At 38.7% G+C, this 22883-nt stretch overlaps 1 protein-coding gene across 4 annotated transcripts in view; it reads left to right on the top strand.

Annotated features, from left to right (window-relative positions):
* Nucleotides 1–22883, top strand: part of ltbp1 (latent transforming growth factor beta binding protein 1) — a 98445-nt gene that overhangs the window by 19361 nt on the left and 56201 nt on the right. For 3 of the 4 annotated variants that reach the window (XM_026356873.1, XM_026356875.1, XM_026356876.1), the window contains exons 4-5: nucleotides 7749–7894; nucleotides 13511–13681. In XM_026356873.1, coding sequence (XP_026212658.1) covers nucleotides 7749–7894; nucleotides 13511–13681 — 317 coding nt within the window. The remainder of the gene's footprint in view (nucleotides 1–7748; nucleotides 7895–13510; nucleotides 13682–22883) is intronic. The other variant, XM_026356874.1, reaches the window with a different exon arrangement.

Below are 22883 nucleotides of genomic sequence, written 5' to 3' on the forward strand. Positions count from 1 at the left end.
ATGTTTCTTTCTATTTTATTTTTGTAATAGCCTTTTTCAATTTCCTCTTCAGCTCATGTTGGACATGCTTGAGCATTTCTTTGTCTCCATCTTTAAATGCTTCCTTGTTCTGGTGAGGCATAGTAATATAATAATCCAGGATTTGGTATTTGGCAAACATTGCAGAGATTTTGTAGGTACAATAGTGTCTCTACAGAGGTTGATGTAATTTCCATGCTTTTCTTCTGCTCCCAGTATTTTGTTCCAACCTGTACATTCAAAGCAGTCCATAGAGAGCCTTAGGTGACCTGCTGAGTGGTGTTAAGGAAGTAAATGTTAAAGGGTCTGCACTTATATAGTGCTTTTTTACCTAGCTGGTACTCAAAGCACTTTTACACTGTTTCTCATTCACCCATTTGCACACAAAAGCACATACACACCAATCCAGTTGGTGGGAGATGAGAGGAACATCCATGTAGGGATGTTTTGATTCAACCAGGTCTCAGCAAAACACATTAGGCTACACTCACTTAATTATCTCTGGGGCTAACCAGTGCTTCCGGCTCCTCCGTTATGTTCAGTATAGAATTGACATTTCTCATGATGAGGGATGGTAGGAAAGGTTTGTATCTCCATATCCTAGTCTTTAGTTTAGCACCAGCTCGATATCCACGGAGAGATGTCAATTGGAATGGGGTGATAAACTCCAGGTTTGCTCCATAATAAAAGGAGTTCATCTCTTGTGTAGATTTCTTTCCCCACAGCAATATCCAGGTGATTAAGCCAAATAAAACACTAGTTATCAAAAAATATGTCTAAAAGAGGGAACATTTTTAAGCGCTACAAAACTTTGCTGCCAACTGCTCAGATGCATGAATTTCTAAAATTGTTGAGATACGTTCTTAGCATTTTGTGAGTAAACTATAATATTTAACAACTGTATACTGTAGCATTTTTCTACACTATATTTACTGCACTCAGGTAGCAGTTGTTCTGTGATACTGATCTGCAGAACAGTTAGAAGTTACTCAGTTGATTGAGTATGTGCAGTATTGCACATACTGTACGCCATACGCCTTTTTTGGTTATTGTCTCTGTTGAGAGCACATGAAAACTCAGATTTAAAGGATCAGATCTCACCATTGTGTTTTCCATCACACCTACTCATAGTTTACTGATAGTCCAGCAGTACGTTCCTGTCAAACATTCCTTCAAGCTGGTATGAGGCTTCATCTGTTGATAATCTCTCAGGCAGTGTGTTTACAGAAGCCCTTTGACAGCATGGTGAATTGTAAGGCTTGTAAGCCAGCTCCACTCAATTGCTCAAAAGCTTGTGTTATTATGGGTTGTAAGGCCAGTATACTCACTCTCCCAGAACCTTTGCTGGTGGAGTTGAAATGACACCAACTCCTGCTGGTTGACTATTGGTTGATGGGTACAATACGTAACAGACGTTCCTCCACAGCTTATTTTGGCCTCATAGGTGCTGCAGTTGGAGAGCTTTGTGTCATCATGGTAGAATTTCCACGATGACAACATGTTGTATGTGTGGCTGTGATGTTACTGTCAGTGTAACTGTGAGCTTTACAGAGCATGTGAGCAAAGTAAACCTTTTGGACAGAGCAAATAGCGGTAATGTTTCCCTATGTCCTGCTCTGATTTTGCTTTGGTACCGTTGCAATTTGGTGCATCACTAAAAATATTCTTATCCCCAAGGAGTTAAATTATGTGAAGTTTTACATTTAAATAGAGCTTTTGAATATTAAGAGCCCTTGAATATATGTATTTATTTTTTACATTGTAGAATGACTAGACTACATTCAGTAAGATATTTTTTCAGAGTCAAATGTTTCAGTACAGCAAGGTTAATAGAGCTTTCAGTACCATTTGTACATTGATATATCTGCTGATATACAGTAATTCAAATTAATATTCCACTTATTTGCTGAACAAATATGGCAGGGAGGATGAAATGATTGTAATTTTTGACAAAACAAAAAGTGATGATGCTCATGTCTAATTTTGAAATTAAAATTAGAATTTTAAACAGATACATGTTCACAGTACAAGCACACAAATCTGTCCATTGTTTCTGGTTCTTACACAGTTTAAGAGCTATGTCTTTCTGATTCATTCAATCAAGCAGTCAAGTGAGTGAGTTACCCAAAGTAACATTTTGAAATACAGTGCAGAGATACTGTTTTTTTCACTTTGCCTGCATTCTGCCTGCCTTCAGTTACAGTATTGCTAATATGTGAGCATGCTCTGTTAAGGTTCAGTGGGTTCATTAGAGTATTCCAGAGTATGTCAGTACTCATGGGGAAGTAGACTTTGAAGACTAGAACATAGACGTCGGTGGTGAATTGTGATTGTGGCCAGAGCAGTGAAGGCCGAGACTGAACAGATTTCCACTCACACACAAACACACACCTCACTCTGTTAACCCTGACTCACTGATCTGTTTATGTAGAACTGAGCTAAATTTTCTCTCTGATATTTAAGACTAACAGGCTCTTATAACATTCCTTGGAAACTCTCCAAGCTCTTCTTATTTTTCATTTAATGGTGCAGTTATTGCCAGCACACACAGCCATGCCAGATATTTTGTTGAGACTGGAAAGAGAGGTTATGTTTATAACTTGTCTCTTGATGTCACTGTTCTCTCTGTCTCACATTTGTCTGTCATTTATGTTGCCATACAGACCAAGCTTTTGTAAATGTTAATCCAATATCCTAACATTTTGTGTTCATTGTGTAATTCCTTTCTGCTTTGGCTTTACAGACGTGGACAAAATTGTTGGTACACTTCCGTTAAAGAAAGAAAAACCCACAAAGGTCACAGAAATAACTTGAAACTGACAAAAGTAATAATAAATAAAAATGTACTAAAAATGACCTCATACATATCAGATAATGCTTTTGAGTTGTGGCTTAACAGAATCATTTTAAAAACAAACTAATGAAACAGGCTTGAACAAAAATGATGGTATACTTAACTTAATATTTTATTGCACAACCTTTTGAAGCAATCACTGAAATCAAATGAATTCTGTAACTGTCAATGAGACTTCTGCACCTGTCAACAGGTATTTTGGCCAACTCCTCGTGAGCAAACTGCTCCAGTTGTCTCAGGGTTGAAGGGTGCTTTCTCCAAATGGCATGTTTCAGCTCTTTCTACAGATTTTCAATGTGATTTAGATCAGGACTCATAGAAGGCCACTTCAGAATAGTCCAGTAATTTGTTCTTAGCCATTCTTGGGTATTTTTAGCTGTGTTTTGGGTTATTATTTTGTTGGGGGACTATGTCCTGTGACAAATACCAAGTTTTCTGACATTGGGCAGCACATTTTGTTCCAGAATACCTTTAAAGTCTTGAGATTTTATTGTACCATGCACAGATTTAAGACACCCTTTACTATTTTCTGTCTCTTTAATTTGTCAAAATCTTCCTCTTATGGCCACATCCTGGGAGGTTGGCTACAGTCCCATGGACCTTAAACTTCAGAATAATATGTGCAACTGTAGTCACAGGAACATCAAGCTGCTTGGAAATGGTCTTACAGCTTTTACCTTTAACATTTTGTCTATGTTTTTTTCTAATCTCCTGAGACCATCTTTTTAGTTTTCTGTGGTCCATGTTACACACCATGATACCAAACAGCCCAGTGACCACTTTTCACCCTTTAAATAGTCAGACTGACTGATTACAAGTTTGAAGACACCTGTGAAGCTAATTACAGGACACACTTTAGTTTAACATCTTTTTTTTAGGGGTACCATTATTTCTGTCCATGCCAGTTTCATTAGTTTGTGTTTTAAAAAAAACTTCTGTTGAGGCACAACTCAAAAGCTATGTCTTGATTTTATTTATTATTACTTTTGTCAGTTTCAAGATATTTTAGTGACCTTTGTGTGTTTTTTTTCTTTAACAGAGCAGTAACCAACAATTTTGTCGATGTGTGTATATGTAACTGTATACAGAATTATATAGAAAACCCAACAACCCCACTTAAGCAAACACTAGGAGACAGTGGAGAGTAAAAATTCCCTAGAGGAAGAAACCTTCAGCAGAACCCTTCTCAGGGTGGGCGGCAATCTGCCTCTATCGGTTGGGGTTAGTGGAAAGAAGAGAGAGAAAAGAACCGCAGTGATAAAAAAAGAACAACAATCAGGAAAAACACTGGGCAGGTTGGTAGGGCCAGTAACTGTACTCTTGAAATATACAGCTCCAAGGCTGTGGATACCTACAGAGGAGTACAGAGAGTGGGACAGCGAGAAGGAAACACAACTACAGAAAAGAGAAAAAACAAAGTTAATGACATGCAATGGTAGCATTTGAATGGAGGAGAGAAGAGGAGCTCAGTGTATCAGTAGTGGTCGCCCAGCAGACTAATCTATAGCAGAATAACTAAGAGATGGTCCAGGGGCACCTGAGCCAGTTCTAACTATAAGCTTTATAAAAAGGAACGTTTTAAGCCTAGTCTTAAATGTAGAGAGGGTGTCTGCCTTTAGAACCTAGACTAGGTTCTAAAGGCAGACACTAGGTGGTTCCACAGGAGAGGCGCTTGATATCTAAAGACTCTCACTCTCACTCTCTACATTTGGAAACTCTAGAAGCTACAAGTAGACCTGCACTCTGAGAAAGAAGTGTTCTGCATGGAAAATATGGAACAATTAGGTCTTTTAAATTATGAAGCTTGATTATTTATTGCTTTATATGTGAGGGAAAGTGTTTTAAACTCTATTCTGGATTTTAGGGAGCCTGTGGAGAGAAGCTAATGTAGGAGAAATATGATCTCTCTGGCTAATTCCAGTCAGAATTCTGGCTCAGAACAATACGTTCTAAAACAAGTTGTATGTGTATATACAAGTTGTATGCAGCTGCTGCATATTATACAGCATATTGTGTGCTGTATTTAAAATCTGCACCTGAATTATAGAGGGACACCAGAGGTCTATCCCAAGTCTGTCCAGTTTATCAATATGTTGTACTTTCACACTGGAAATTAAACATGCTCAAAGCTATCTGTATGCATGCCCAATAATTTTCAATGAATAGTATTGTTGTTCTCAAAACATGTATTTGCTTTATCTCGGAAAATGATTATAGAAGGATGATCTGTCTTACACTCAGGCCTGTGAAAGGGAACTCAATTTTAAATATCTTTTGAACTATTGCTGTTGCATATGTAAAAATAGATCCAAAGCAACTTACAAGAGAGGTACAAAGCAAGCAAAATATCTAAGCCAAGCAGAAGAACTTTAAAGTAACATGCTCTAGGAAGAGCTGTTCCAGTTTCATGGGGTAAAAGTGCAAAATCATTTTTAAAGGTTTTAAGAGAACTGTTTAAGTGCAGAGAAAGGTTCAGAAGAGTTCTGTATGTTTTTACTGCCTCGCAGTTTTCAAGTTGCAGTTTACATGCACATCTGAGAATGTCACCACAGTTACTAGCAGTCATCCTCTTGGGACAATCAATGTCAGTCTTATGGAAATTCATGGACCACAGTACCAAAATGACACTCACACATTATTCCCACAAACAGAGAACATTGTATGCGTGGTAAATATTGTACTTCTTACAGGCCTATTCAGACATAATAATACTAATACTAGTACACTATACTAACACATACTACTGTGTGTGTGTGTGTGTGTGTCTGTGTGTGTGTCTGTGTGTGTGTGTAGGGCTACAGCCCTAAATTGAAGTCTGAGAACATTTCAGACCTTAAACATTTTAGAACATTTGAATATAAGACTCACTAACTGCTGAACTACTTACTTAAAGAGGTTTCTATCTTATTTAGATTCAGAATAGTAACGGATCAGATGATTTACGTAATGGGAAATACATACAGTCCCCTCTAGAGGTATTAGAAAGACTCTTCTTCTTCTTCTTTCGGCTTTTCCCATCAGGGGTCGCCACAGCGAATCATCCTTTTCCACCTAAATCTATCATGAACATCAACCCTAACATTAGCCAACCTCATGTCCTCTGTTAAGACATCCATATATCTCCTCTTTGGTCGTCCTCTTGTCCTCCTGCCTGGCAGCTCCATCTCCAACATTCTTCTACCAATATACTCACTATCCCTCCTCTGAACATGCCCAAACCATCTCAGTCTGGCCTCTCTGACTTTGTCGCTAACACAGGCAACGTGAGCCGTCCCTCTGATGTACTCGTTCCTTATTCTGTCTAACCTGGTCACTCCTAAGGAGAACCTCAACATCTTCATCTCTGCTACCTCCATCTCAGCCTCTTGTCTCTGTCTCACTGCTACCGTCTCTAACCCATAGAGCAGAGTTGGTCTCACCACTGTCTTGTAGACCTTTCCTTTGAGTCTTGCTGACACTCTTTTGTCACACAACACTCCCGACACTTTCCTCCACCCGCTCCAACCTGCCTGCACTCTCCTCTTCACCTCTTTTCCACTCTCTCCATCACACCTTGTGGATGATTCGCATGGTTATTTTGGCAATTTTTACGCCGGATGCCCTTCCTGACGCAACCCTCTCTTATTTATCCGGGCTTGGGACCGGCACAGAAATCACTGGCTTGCAACCCCTGTGGCTAGATTAAAGGTATTAGAAAGACTAGGCTAATTTATTTAAAAACTTTTGTCTTCTGCTTTTCTGTCTTCAGTAGATTTTTCCCTGAACCCTCTGCATTTATGTAAAGATTAAAGCTTCTTGTGTATGGGACACTGTTTTTCTGGGTCAACTTTTGACTTTTTTTGTCTCAACAACCAGAGAAAGATCTGTTGCAACTTCTGTCTTACGAGCTAAGACAGGTGCTCCGATAATACTTTTTGAAGTGTAGATGCCTATTTGTAATAGTTATCTAAGCTGTATTGCTTTTTGTATGCATAGCCTAGTGTCATCCACTTCTCTTCCAAACCGCACACAGCTTTTGCACAATACCCTTTATACCTCAAGCTGGGCCTAGATAGGGAAGGCATAAAAGGGCTCCATCTGACTTTGCTGCTTGGAGTTCCATCAGTACAGCCTCCAAATATCTAAGCTTGCCACAATCCTTGTTATGATTGATGCTTTCCAAGCTGTGCAATTTTTAAGCTGATTGTCAAACTGCAGTAGGCCTCTAGCCACAATCTCATGACAATGCAACTTAACAACATCCAACACATTCTGATTCTCAGCTGTGTGAGACTGGATAGATTGATGTGCTTCAGTTGGTGTTCAGTCTGCCTGTGAGTATCTGGTGGCCTTTCATAACTAAAGTAGGCCTCAAATACTGTATATTACAGGAAAGTATTGAAGTGGCAATTACCAAACACCAGAAATTAAGTCGTTGTTCTAAAAGTTACATTGTCATACATGATCTTTTACGGTGTATACATTTTAAAATTTAAACATGCAATAATTAACATAATTGAAATAATTCAATATCTATTTCACAAATTAGATAGATGTCTAAGTAAAGTAACCTATCAAAAATACTTTCAAAGGCTTAAGCTGAAATAGATGTCCTCAGATACTGATGAGAAACTTAACCATGTACTCACATTGCCCAGGCTGACTCTCTCTAACTGACTCCCTGCAATGACATCATCCGTAGGTCTCTATAAGTTTCTTAAAGAAACAGTGAACTACAACCATAGAACTACAACCAGAGTCAAACTAGCATGGTCGCCTCATAGAAAGAAGGACCCGAGTTTGTATCCAGCTTCTGTTTCTTCTGTTTTTCTTGTCATTGAAATTATTATTCATGTATTTATTGAATTTGACTGACTGTGTCTTCTTCTTTCTCCAGCATTCGGCCTCTGCACCCAGTTCAGAATCAGCAGTATGTTATAAAGCCAAAATATTACAACACCCACACTACACACACAGAGACGCATGTCCAGTCCCAACCAGAGAAGCCAATCCCACTTACAGTGGGACACAACCCCATCCATGGTAAGTCATCCTACTAAAGTCTTAAAGCATGCTCACACAATTATCTTCAATTGCATTAGTTAAGGTTTGCATAATCATTACATACAAGTCAGGATATCGACTATGGTAATGAAATACATTTTCTAATTTCTAGATGTTTAGTGGCTAAACATCTGTTGACATGAGTTTACTTGCCATGTGATCAAAAATTAAAACCTCTCTAACACAGCCACACATCAAGCAGGCACAACACAAAACATAGAAAGGCAGCTCAACTAATTGCTTACTGGTCCAAATGGAAAAACATCAGCTCGGCATCTGTCTTGTATCCTTTTATCTCTTTCAACTCTCGGCAGTGAGCTGAAGCTAGTTTGATATTTACTTTTGTCCTTTTTTTTTTCAAACACTTTCTTTGGTCTCTTTGATATAAAATTAAACCACTAAGTGATACATTTAATATAATGTACACATTATATTTGACTGATACACATGCGAATGTAAAGTAAAGTTAATTAGCATTAGAATTAGCAACCCCAACGCCAAATACATCTTGGTGAAACAGATTTCAACACACCGCCGCATCACTGGTAGGGTTGCTGCTTGTAAACAAATTCACGTGCTTAGCTGTCTATGAGAAGAGGTCAATGTGCAACAGATAGAAAATGTACCAACTCTTGCTTATTGGTGTGTCACAGATCAGGGCTTGGACTTCATGGTCAGAGAAGAAACACTAGATGAGGTAGGGTTAGAAAGGCTTTATTACAGTGAGATAATGCAACAGCTGAACGTGGGCTTCCACGAGCTGGTCTTTGGGGAAGCACAACGTAGAGACGAACCAGTCATCTAAGAGAGGAGACAGAGTTAGCTTGGAGTGAGATCGAGACATGCTGAATTAGGTGGCAAGTACTCACAGGTTGGTTGGTTGGTAAGTAACGGAGAGCACCGATGTCTGCGGGCGGGGGTGACCCGGAAGTGTGAGTCAGAGTCGCGGACCGTTGCGGCTTCCAAGATGGCGGACTTCTGGGAAAACATGTGGCGTGGTGGAGGCTGAGGAGAGAACTGGCGAGAGACAACAGAAAGCAGAAGCACAACACTAGTAAATTCAATACTCCGCATGCAATGCCAGAGCTCCGAAGGGCAAATCCAAAATCCAGGGTCCAAGAAACAGTCCAGTTCATGCGCAGAGAAACAGCACACCAGGGGTTATGCAGGGTAGCACAGGTCAAAACACACTCCAGGTCAAACACAGAAAACAGGTCAGAGAGAAATCCAAAATAAATTCCACAAGAGAATACAGTCCAGGTCAAAACACAGCTTAAGGCAACAGTGGAGAGGAAAAACTCCCTTTAGAGGAAGAAACCTCCAGCAGAACCAGGCTCATAATGGGTGGCCATCTGCCTCGACCAGTTGGGGTGAGCGACCGGTTGGGGTGAGGATGTACAACATCCACAGTGTAAGGATTGTTTTGTATCAGTACAAACACAGCAGTAAGTGCAGGTTACCTGTTTTAAAGTAATGTAAAAGGAAAGGTTCAGGTTCAAGTGTTGCTTCACTTTGACACCATATAAATGTATGGAAATGGGTGATTATTTTTCTGCTGGCAACAAGCAACAACCCTAACTAATGCAGTAAGTAGCTTCTTATTTCTTAAACAACCATGTTGGAAGACACATTGTGTGGTCTTTGAAAACGGTCATGCGGTCTGATAAGCGCATCAGGGTAAGAAGAGAGGTGGATGAATTGATGCACCCATCATGCGTGCCTACTGTACAAGCCTGTAGGGGCAGTGCTATGATCTGGGGTTGCTGCAGTTGGTCTTGTCTAGTTTCAGCAACATCATGTGCCCAAAGAATTAGGTCACCTGACCACCAGTATATACTAAATGACCAGATTATTCCTTCAATGGATTTATTTCTTCCCTGATGGTATATTCCAAGATCACAATGCCAGGATTCATCAGGCTCAAATTGTGAAAGAGTGGTTAAGGTAGCATGACACATCATTTTCACACATGGATTGTCCACCAGACCTTAATCTTTGCATAGCTGTCTGACTCTTCCATCATCAATACAAGAACTTTGCAAAAAATTAATGCAACTCTGGACGGGAATAAATGAAGCTTATCAAAACAATACCACAGCACGATCTCCAGCCTTGTTCTCAGCCGTGCTTCCATACCATCGCTACATCCTGGAGCTTGCCCTTTTTAATACCAGACTTTGTTCCCCTGCCTGTGTAAATTTTTTGCCTCCATTTTTGCAGTGATCCTTTGTTGTTACTTTGTATTTCTGGTTTGTGTGTTATTTTGTATTTTACCTACATCAATGCAGTGATTCTTTGTTTTCACTTTGTATCTCTAGTTTGTTTTTAAAGTTTTTTGAATCTTGAATCTTGAATTGAAACGTCGTTTTATGTTGTCACTTTGTTTTTTAACAAATTTTCTTGGCCTGTCCTTTTGACACGCCAGTTTACCAGTCCCTCTTCATTTTTTGAGTTTGTGTACTAAACACTTTTTTTGTTCTATTCCTGCCTCGAGACTCCCATTTTTACTGACATAGAGACGATGGAATACAATAACTGTCATCCAGGGGAGAACCCCTTATTCTGTTGAAAAAAGTGCCTCTATTGATATGAATGGGGGCCTATTTACGAACACTTCAGGAAATTGTTCAGAGGACGTCTTGAGAGTAAGTGGCTATCCCCTTCAGTCAATTCGCTTAGCACAACACCAGAAACTACAGGAAAGATTTACCATGCTTTCTGTTTACATACATGTTAATAACTATTTTTATTATGCTCTACACATACACCTATCCTAACTTGCTGACGGGTCTCTACTCTGTGACTGCAATATGGTCCCCTGTGATGACATAGTTTAATGCAATTTCACCTTGTTAATGGCCCCAAGCATTGTGTGTGCAAACCTGTTGCAATGCTGTACCTACCAACAAGGAGACTTTACTATTTTATTTATTTACTATTGAGGTATGGTCATTACCTGAAATACTTCAATCCAGTCACTGGGCTGAACATAGTAACTCCATCACCTTCGCTGAACTGAGGCAGATGCAACAGGTTGACTTGCAATAGCTCACTTAAATATTGAGCAGTGTCCTTTTAATAATTTCACATAGCCTGTAACATATTGAAATATCCATACAAAACAATTGTTAATATCAAAATTACATTATTTTAATTGTTAATTAGAAATAAAAAAGACTATTTTGTCAGTAGTCAAACTCTTATAGATTTGAAAAATCAATAACCACCATACTTTACAGCATCGTGGCTGTTTGATGTTTGAAGTCAATATTTTTCAAAGAATCTTTCTTTGAGTGGTTATGCCTCTCACCAAAGCCAGCCAGACAGACTGACTGAGGGTTCTCAATGGGGAGGTCAGGCTACTGTTGATACTTGGCTTTGCTACACTGCAGACTTAAGCAGACCCAGATGTGGCCATGGCGACCTAGATTCAGGTAACCACCTCCTTAGTTTATTTAAATTTTAGCTAATAGTCTGTAAATCCTAAAGATATTCCAACAGATTTTCAGTGTTTAAAAAATGAATTTTGAGAGGCCTCTTCTTGCTGCTTTAATCAGAAAACAACAGGTAGTTTCTGCTTCATTTGTGTAACTTTTGCCACCATTGTTACAAGGGCAGATATATGAATTAGAAATACAGTAAATCTGCTATGAAAACGCTGAGCAAGTTACTTCTACTGTACATGCAGTATATTTGTTCTCCTTGAAGCTGAAGTCATACCTTTAAGACACTTGACTTGTGTTGTTAACATTCATTAACTCTCTGCTTTTGACATCTTACAACACCTACAAATGCTAACAAAAAGAAATATCTTAAACTAGTACTGTCACAGGTCATGTATGTCAGTTTCCCACATGGTTTACCTCTTACGGCGGTAAGTTGTGTATCTACGAGGAGCACAATTATAAATGCTTTCTGGGAAAGTTATTCCCTGTCTTCCCTCAGCTGTCCCTCAGCTCCCGCACGCTGGTCACCACCAGTAGAATAGCCCAATATGAATACCATGATAATGTGCATTCAGTACTACAGCCCTACCGCAACACTTTATTCGCATATTGCAAATAGACATTTGATGTAAAATATATAAAATGTTTCTTCTTTATTTTATGAATATTGAAAAATTGCCACCTCTTTAGCTTAACTTGTTCTACCCAACTGCTTGTCATTTACACTACAAATGCAGACAATCCTTTAAAAAAGATGTGTTCTTGCTACAGACCATGAATACTTTCTTCGCAAAACCTAGTAGTACACAATAACCACAATGCAAATAAAAACATGAAGACAAAGACTGCTGACCATTTAGAGGTACAGGTATATTATGACCTACAACAGTTGGGTAAGCTGACTTCTTTCATACTCAACCCTCCAACCTTCTTCAGGTTTTAAAGTAGCCTTCAGCTTAGACTGATTCAACTTAAATCACTTGGGGACATTTATTAAACATAACATACTGTAGAATGTTTTATCTAAATATTATTGTCCAACCTCAGTTTTTTGAAACATTAATCTTCCTAGTCAATCCCTAATTTTCTGCCACACTTGTGATAGTATTCCCTTGTTCAACTCTCATTTAATCACAATATGGCTCAGTGGAAAAAATGAGAAAGATAGAAATTTACTCTTGAACATAGACTACCATCCATTCCTGCTATACTCTCCAGAGTTTCTACAGCCTGGCTGAATCTGATGCAAATGCTATGATTCTGTGAAGAGGTTTGTTTTCCATAGACCAGGGTATTCACAGCAATACCAAGAACTGCCACAAGGGGAAAAGATATTCATAGATTGAGGAAAGTAAGTATAATGGAGACAATTATAATAAAGGTCTAGAAGTACCTGAAGAGATCAGTGTAAGCTATTACTGTGCAACAGGTAGAAAGATAAAATACGCCAGTTACTTTGAGATAGGATACAATATTCTGTCACAGTTTGGACTCGTCACTCCTTTCTCCTTCCTGTGAGTCTGTGTTAAGGGTTGGGTTTTAAGAGGGTGGGAAGGAGGACTCAGCCACAGGGAGACGGCTAGATAAGCTTTTGTCTTACAGCATACTGCGATATCTCCTTGATCTCATTGACTTTTCTTAATTTAAGGGGCTCACATTCTGCAGCATAGTCCGCTAAATCTGAAGAGTAAAAAGTAGGAGGAAAACAGGAACAGGAGCTGAAGGTGGCATAGCTGGTGTTTGGAATAAAGCTGTGCTTATAGCAATATCCACCTCTCAGAGACGTATGACGAAGAATTGGAAAACGTCCCAGAGTTTTTGTTTGCTGACTTCTCTTTCTCCCAGACTTTTTGCTTTGTTGCTGCTCACGTTTCAGAGGCACTGCTGGTTTTAAGAGCAGTGGAAAAGGAGGCGTAACAGACAGAGAGGGGCAGTGCAACGTATATAAGTGCAAGAAGGAAACACTAGTTTTTGAAAATTGCAACTTACCTAGTAGACTTTTTATCGCTGCATTGGCTGTTGCCACACCAGATAATTTTGACAAGCCTCAACGTGAAAGTACTTTAACATTTTGCAATGGATCAAAGAATAACCAGATTACGTCTCCTCTCCCTCCCTATCCTTATGGTCTGTGTCATATTTTCGGCAGCAGTGGGCAACCATACAGGGAGGATCAAGGTGGTCTTTACACCCACCATCTGTAAAATAACCTGCATTGGAGGCAGATGTCAAAACAACTGTGAGCTGGGAAACACAACAACCATCATCAGCGAGAATGGCCGTGCCACAGACACCTTGACAGCACCCAACTTCAGAGTAGGTAAGAGATCCTGACATACACAAACACAGACACAAACGCACCCACTGTGTGTACTTCTAGCCAGCATTGGTGTAACATAAACAGCATAGCAGAATAGTGAAGACAAAATTGTAGTGTTACACAGACCTCTGGTTGGTTGGAAATCAGCTGAATTATTTCTTTTTTTTCCGTCAGTACACCGCAGCAACCGTTTGTTGTTTGTTGTTGCTGTTTTGCCAACTTATCACATAATAGTTTAAAGATCCATCAGTCAATATTTTTATAATAGTGGATGTTATGGCTACTGTATGTATTAAAGGAAAGGGCTCACTCATAGTGTTGGACTCAGAAGTTTTAAAGTGAGTTTAAATGGAAGGCCCCCAACCTGGTTCTGTGTGTCTTGCTTCAGCTGCTTTCCCCTGAAACTCCCTAATAAAACTACTGTATACAAACTACAGTTAGTACACAATAACCACAATGAAAATAAAAACATGAAGACAAAGACTGCTGACCATTTAGAGGTACAGGTATATTATGGCCTACAACAGTTGGGTAAGCTGACACCGAGGTTACATTCACATTATATTCTGACTCATTATAGGAAGAAATGTGAACAAGCAATTTTCGATATCAGATCCTGGATCACTTGCACATGTGGTACTAGAAATGATTCTAGTTTAACCTTGTGCTGTTGGCATATTTCAGTATCTGACTGTGTCACATACAGTTATGTTCAAAATAATAGCAGTACAATGTGACTAACCAGAATAATCCAGGTTTTTAGTATATTTTTTTATTGCTACATGGCAAACAAGTTACCAGTAGGTGCAGTAGATTCTCAGAAAACAAACAAGACCCAGCATTCATGATATGCACGCTCCTAAGGCTGTGAAATTGGGGGGTGTGTTAAAAAAAATAGCAGTGTGGCATTCAATAAGTGAGGTCATCAATTTTGTGAAAAACAGGTGTGAATCAGGTGGCCCCTCTTTAAGGATGAAGCCAGCACTTGTTGAACATGCATTTAAAAGCCTAGAAAATGGGTCGTTCAAGACATTGTTCAGAAGAACAGTGTACTTTGATTAAGAGTTGATTGGAGAGGGGAAAACCTATTAGGAGGTGCAAAAAATTTATTTAAAAAAAATTATTGACTGTTCAGTTAAAATGATCTCCAATGCCTTAAAATGGAGCGCAAAACCAGAGAGATGTGGAAGAAAACGGAAGACAACCATCAAAATGGATTGAAGAATAACCAGAAAGGCAAAGGCTCTGCCAATGATCAGCTCCAGGATGATCAAAGACAGTCTGGAGTTACCTATAAGTACTGTGACAGTTAAAAGATGTCTATGTGAAGCTAATCTATTCTCTAGAATCCCCCACAAAGTCCCTCTGTTAAAAACAGGCATGTGCAGAAGAGGTTCCAATTTGCCAAAGAACACATCAACTGGCCTAAAGAGAAATGGAGAAACATATTGTGGACTCATGAGAGTAAAATTGTTCTTTTTGTGTTCAATGGCCACAGACAGTTTGTCCCCCAACCCCCAAACGACCCCCAAACTCTGAATTCAAGCCACAGTACACAGTGAAGACAGTGAAACATGGTGGTGCAAGCATCATGATATGGGCATGTTTCTCTGTTGGGCCTATTTATCGCATACCAGGGATCATGGATCAGTTTGCAGATACAAAACGGTTGGTGAATGCATTCATCAGATAAAGATATTTCTTTCTTGAGTTGATGGAGACCAAAAAAAAAAAAAAAACTAAAAAGAGAATGCATACTGATTCATTTGGTGACCAAAAACACAACTTAATTACAGTATTTTCCGCGCTATAGGGCGCACTTAAAAGCCGTTGTGTTATTTTTTACGTGTTACAACTGAACAAGTTTGGGAGTTATGGTGAACGCGTTGAATAAAGTTTGACTGTTTTGTTTCACTTAATGTGCCTTTTAGTCCAGTGTGCTTTATATGTGAAAGAAGTTCGAAAATAGACCATTCAATGACAGTGCACCTTATACTCCGGAGCGCCTTATAGCGCAGAAAATATGGTAATGCTAACAGTGTTCAGTGTAAATAGTCAACTGTTTGCCAAACATATAAATGACGTGAATGTTCTGAAATGTTTTGCACCGACAAACTGTCTGAACCTTTAGTTCAGTTAAATTGACCTCAAATCTGTTTTCCCTCTTGGTGCGCTTCATTTTGTCTGGTGTGAACATGGTAATCTTGGTAATCTTTTTTGTTTGTCCACCAAAAACATGCTGTCTGATTAATTGAGGACAAACATGGAGACATGATGAGGTGAAGTGCTTCACAGACACCAGGTCTGATGACTCTGCAGGTAATGTAACGTAAAAAACAATTAACAACGGGATGACCAATTAGTTAACGTTCATAGTGAAATCATCTCCCTACTGTCACACAAACATACAGTAGCTCACAACACTTTACCTTCTTCCTATATTTACTTTTTCTGTCCCTGCGGCAGACACATCTGACCAATGAGCTTAGAAGACATTCTCGCGTAGTTTGAAGTGAAGTTTTTTGGTGCACTTTTTGATTGATTTTTCTATGTGTGAAACAAAACCGAACCAAGGAGAAATTGCTAAAAGTTTACAAACTCAACTGATTCAAATTAAAGCAAACAAATTTAAGGTGTGAAAGCACCCTCAGAGGAACAACATGAATGAAATGAATGAATGAAACATGAATATAGTATAACTGTGGTTAGACCAGTTTTAGGCAAAAAAAACTAACAAACAAACAAACAAAAAAAAACACCCGACTGTTAACTCCAGATGACTCAGAGGGATACTTACATGTGCAAACTGTGAATATGATCCAATGAGGTCCAGTCTAGGTAAAGTTACTCTGAATTTACTTATCATTCACTATAAAGAGTAATTAGTAATTTTACTCTATTCTACTCCAATTACTATATTACTGTCCCTAGAACAATTACTATATTACTGTTAGAAGAAAGTTGCTAGTTGCTAGAAGAAACTACATGCAATTTCTATAGATTTGAACAGCTAGTGGAAATCAAAGCATCATCTAATACAATACAGTTTATGAATCTCGTCCGTCTCGTCTAGTAGCATTGTTCTGTTTCTGATTCTTTTGCATGGTTTGTTACACCAAAGTGAATCTGTTTATCCAGTGAACAGCCAAAAAGCTTTTAGTGTTAGTCGTCCAGATGTTAGTGGCAGCATGTGGATAACGAATTTAAATGGCAAGTGAAAAATATTTTGATACAGACCATCTCAATAAAATGTTTTTACCAACAAAATATCTAATCTTGCAGTACAACATCCCATTTGTCTGAATGGATACAGTACTGTGCAAAAGTCTTTGGCACCATTAGCTTTGTTCTTTTATGAACGATGACCAGTATTTATTTCTCTCTTTTTTTTTTACATTAGAAACACAAAAAAGTGGTTTCTTGGCTTTTGCCTTTCCACAAAAAACATTTCTGGTCAAGCTTCTTTAGACTGCGGAAGGACCAACTTGGCATCCATATAAAGCTGCCAGATGCTGACCCAGGTCTTTGCTGGATTTCTGATCTCTCAAAGAAGAAACTCTGGGAAACTTCACATCTTCCATTTTTGTTTCTGTCCTTGACCTTTCCAGATTCCTCTACAGATTACACTTATTATTTGTTACTTTAGCCAACATAGTGTTAAAACAAACAGGTTTATTCTAATATGTTTGTATTTTTTATCACTGTGAACATATTTCCTATGTACTCTAGCTGTATTTCAATCAAGTGACTACGATATAAATGGGTATATAGTTATTATAGCACTGCCAAACCAGAAATGTAATGGTGCCTGCTCATGGTGCAGTGTTTAATATGCTTAGTTTGATGTTTTACAGGCAGCTATGTCTTATTTAAGGTTTATGAGGATATTGCATTTTTGGCTGCAGGAGACGAAATTGACTACAGTATTCGTGTTGTCAAGCAATGCATATTTATTTTTGTAGCATATTTCATTCAAATGTTCTACATAATACATTAAAATATGAAAATGGAAATGCAGCCTCAAAAACATTAAAATCCAATTGAAGTGTTTAACAGTCTTGACTAACTTCAGTTATTTACACTTAGTCTAAAGGCATCCTTGGATCTTCAGTGTAAGTTCCTGGTGGTTATCTTTTTTTGTGTCTCGGTTTTTGTAAATGCCAAATTGCAAGATTAATCCATCAAACATATCTGCACACGTATACATGCATACAGTGTAAAAATGTACAGATTATTATTAGAAAATATAAAGGTAAAATACAGAATTTATTATTTCTTGAACCAGACAGTGTTATACATTCATCACATTGCACTTTGATACAACTGAAGGTGGATAAATAGAACTTCAGAATCAAAATTGATTTGCATTTGCAAAAAACTTTATTATAGGCAGCAGAAAAGTAAAATACTTGAGGCAGGAACATTTGAAAGGTTGTAGAGAGCAGAGATTCTTCTTCAGGACTTAAAAAACAAAAGAAAACATTGCACAGTACAGTATACAGTATATGGCTTCCAAGACATCTGCAAATAAAAGGCAATCTATAGTAAAAGGCTAATTAAGATAAATAAAATTTTTATTTTTTAACTTTATACACATTTTTAAAATATTTCAAAAAACATATTAGCTTCAATAAAAAACACCTAAGCCCATAATGGACGCATGTGACAAGTGTAAAATAAAATGTACCAGTGGCATCTGGTTGAAGAGAGTGGCTCATAGGATGGTTGAGCAGGATGATGGCCTAGGAATCTCTGTGCTTACTCTTCTACCCACCAGACCCACAGCGACCCCTAATAAAATGACATACATGAATAGTTAACAGATAATCACAAAACAGTCTTTTTTTCTGATTAAGTGAAAAAAAGTGTAAAGATAAGTGATAAGATAAGTAGCAGGGTTTAAGGACCGATATTGGCTACAATAAAACAAATGAACAGCCAATCTGTCCTTTACTGGATTCTGTATTTCTTTTCCACCTGTGTTCTCTGAAGTACTCTTTTTATTCATAGCAGGTTTCTTTGGTGCAGGAAAGTGAAGATCAGCGTGAGAAAATATAAAGCAAACAATTAATTTAGATACTGAGGTCGCCAGGTTAGCCAGTGCTGATGCATTCACTGGTTAAAATGACAAACATTGATGCCAGCAGGCAGTTTCAGCTTTCACTAACAATAATTCTATGACTTAAAATGTCTCCGGAGCTGATGTCTGTATATAACCAAAGACTGTGAAGGATGTTCCACTCTGTAACGCTGTTGCACAGCCTCAGGGATACTGTAGTCCTGGATCCAGCAGATCACATCTTTACTTTACAGTGTCCTGTCATGTCAGCTTCAGAAGTCACATTTTCCCAGTTGTTCTTTCATACATATCACTGGCATAATCTAAAGTTATTAAAAAAATATTGTTGACCCAACACTTCCAGCATTTAGCTCAAAGAAAACTAAAATAAAGTATGGTTGTGTCTGTAGATTAGTAGCTAGAGTAGCTCATTTGCTAATCTGGTTCAGGATCAGTGGTTTGATTTCTTGCCTCCTCTTGTCCACATGTCTAAGACATTAATCTTCCAACTTGCAGTGTCTTGCATGGCAGTTCTACTTATGCATGTGTGCTGAATAACCTCCCCCTGGAAGTGTGTTACCAGCCCTTTTAAACTGAAAGTGAAGTGATGTGTGCACATACATCTAGTAATGGTGAATGTTTTAGGATTGATTGTGGACTATAAGTTACGGAGAACCTAACCTAGATTAAGAAGTGGCCTTATTTTTGGAGTTCATAAAATGTCATTGCCATTAAATGTCAACCCTCATTTACTCTGCTGCTGTGGGTCTCTACGTCTCACTCCTGCTCTCATACAGTCACTTATTGTTTCATTCTACATGAAATAACTGTTGCAACTGCGTCATTTTGTGCAGCAATCACAAAACAACAGGCATATTTTCATATGTCAGTTTAAAGATCTTCTTAGGTTCCCAGGCAACCATTTTGAGTTTGTTCTGAATGGATAATTGCAAAAATATCATTGTGATTTGTGAATAATATAATAAACACTTGCACTGTAAATACTAACATTTTTCATCTAGTTTCAACCTAGTTTCTAGGTTCATCTCATCAGTTTGAACTCAGGTGACATAGGGGCAGCTCAAACCCTTTGATTAGGGAGACATTCTGTAGACACCACTCCTGTGCAATCTGTTCTTTAGTCTTTATGCTGCCTTGTGGCAAATTAAGAAGAAAAGATTTTTGCTTTTTGCAGGCATTAACTATGCCACTTATCGTCTTGTAGCTGTGGTCAGCTTGGAGCAAGTTCAGGATACGTGGTACTACCTGGACAGGTCAGCAGTCTATGACAGGGCTGACATGGAAACCTACAACCTTTAACACTAACATCCACATCCATCAGTCAATCCATCTCCTGCTCCCCAACCGGTCGAGGCAGATGGCCGTTTAACTTGAGCCTGGTTCTGCTGGAGGTTTCTTCCCCTAGGGGGAGTTTTTCCTCTCCACTGTTTGCCTAGTGCTTGCTCAAGTTGATCTTGTTGGGCTACATGTGTTTCTTGTCTGTCTTGTGAAGCACTTTGTAACATATGTTTAGAAAAGTGCTCTATAAATAAATGTATTATTATTATTATTATCCTTTCTCCTAACTGCTTGGTTAGGCTAGCTCAGGCATTGGCAAACTAAGGCCCGGGGGCCACATGCAGCCCATCAAACTTTTTTATTTGGCCCGCCAAACTTTAATAATAAACTTTTAAAATGTTTTATTTTCCCTGCGATTCTAATGTGCTCCCACTAGATGGCGCACTCTAGATAAATAAAGACTTCCGGGTACTTCTCGTTTACTTTTTGCTCCCTCAGCCCTTCTGTAAAGGTGAGCCTAAGAAAAGGAAAGTAGACAGGGAATGTCGAGTGTTCAATAAGGAGTGGACAACTATTTTTTTCAGTAAACACAGATCGACTGCTGTATGCCTGATATGTCAGGAAACTGGGCGGGTTTTTAAAGAATATAATATTACCGGTCATTTCACCATAAAAATAGCTAATTATGCTAGCAAGCTATCAACAAAAGAACGGGAAGCTACTGCTCAGAAGTTGGCGGCTAATTTACAGGCTCAACCAAATTAGCAAATGAACGCACATTCACAAAATAAACAATGTTCCCTTCTCACGCTGATCATTTTTGACTTTTAGACCTGGAGACACAAATTGAATAGAAAGAGGAGAACGGCAATTGTTAGTAACCTAAAAGGTTTTTTTTATTCATTTAATTCTCAGTGTTTTAAGACTAATTTCAATAAATAACTAAATACTGTGGGATTTCAAAGACAGATCTTTTGTCGTAATGCTTTTGTTCATTTTCATTTGAAATCAAAGCGCATGCTTTCTCCATATCACATGATATATATATATATATATATATATATATATATATATATATATATATATATATATATATATATCTATCTATCTATCTATCTATCTATCTATCTATCTATCTATCTATCTATCTATATATATATATATATATATATATATATATATATACAGTGAGGGAAAAAATTATTTGAACCCCAGCTGATTTTGTAAGTTTGCCCACTAACAAAGAAATGATCAGTCTATAATTTCAATGGTAGGTGTATTTGAACAGTGAGACACAACAATGACAAAAAAAATCCAGAAAAATGCGTTTCAAAAAGAGTTATAAATTAATTTGCATTTCCACGAAGGAAAGAAGTATTTGATCCCTTCGAAAAACGTGCTTTAGTACTTGGTGGCAAAACCTTTGTTGGCAATCACAGAGGTCAGCCGTTTCTTGTAGTTGGCCACAAGGTTTGCACACATCTCAGGGGGGATTTTGGCCCACTCCTCTTTGCAGATCCTCTCCAATGTTTGGCAACTCGAACCTTCATCTCCCTCCACAGATTTTCTATGGGATTAAGGTCTGGAGACTGACTAGGCCACTCCATGACCTTAATATGCTTCTTCTTGAGCCAGTGATTTGTTGCCTTAGCCGTGTGTTTTGGATCATTGTCATGCTGGAGTACCCAACCACGACCCTTTTCAATGCCCTGACTGAGGGAAGGAGGTTCTCACCCAACATTTGACGGTACATGGCCCCATCCATCCTCCCTTTGATGCGGTGCAATTGTCCTGTCCCCTTGGCAGAAAAACACCCCCAAAGCATAATGTTTCCACCTCCATATTTGACAGTGGGGATGGTGTTTTTGGAGTCATAGGCAGCCTTCCTCCTCCTCCAAACACAGCAAGTTGAGTTGATGCCAAAGAGCTCGATTTTGGTCTTATCTGACCACAACACTTTCACCCAGTCTTCCTCTGAATCAGTCAGATGTTCAGTGGCAAACTTCAAACGGGCCTGTAGATGGGCTTTCTTGAGCAGGGGGACCTTGCGGGCACAGCAGGATTTCAGTCCTTCACGGCGTAGTGTGTTACCAACTGTTTTTTTGGTGACTATGGTCCCAGCTGCCTTGAGATCATTGACAAGTTCCTCCCGAGTGGTTCTTGGCTGATTCCTCACCGTTCTCATTATCATTGAAACTCCACGAGGTGAGATCTTGCATGGAGCTCCAGACCGAGGGAGATTGGCAGTTAATTTATGTTTCTTCCATTTGCGAATAATTGCACCAACTGTTGTCACCTTCTCACCCAGCTGCTTGGCGATGGTCTTGTAGCCCATTCCAGCCTTGTGTAGGTCCACAATCTTGTCCCTGACATCCTTGGAAAGCTCTTTGGTCTTGGCCATGGTGAAGAGTTTGGAATGTGGATTGATTGATTGATTGCTTCTGTGGACAGGTCTCTTTTATACAGGTAACGAGCTGAGAGGGCTGCCAATGTCAGCTCGTTACCTGTATAAGATCCACCTGGGAGCTAGAGATCTTGCTGACGGATAGGGGATCAAATACTTATTTCCTTCATGGAAATGCAAATTAATTTATATCTCTTTTTGAAACGCATTTTTCTGGATTTTTTTTGTCATTGTTGTGTCTCACTGTTCAAATACACCTACCATTGAAATTATAGCCTGATCATTTCTTTGTTAGTGGGCAAACTTACAAAATCAGCTGGGGTTCAAATAATTTTTTCCCTCACTGTATATATATATATATATTTATTTATTCTCCTCTGAGGTGGAGTTGCCAAAACCCTGCATCCATCTGCTCTTGGTCCCTCCCCTCTGGCAAAAAG

This window comes from Anabas testudineus, chromosome 15, assembly GCF_900324465.2.
Source record: "Anabas testudineus chromosome 15, fAnaTes1.2, whole genome shotgun sequence".
NCBI lineage: Eukaryota > Metazoa > Chordata > Actinopteri > Anabantiformes > Anabantidae > Anabas > Anabas testudineus.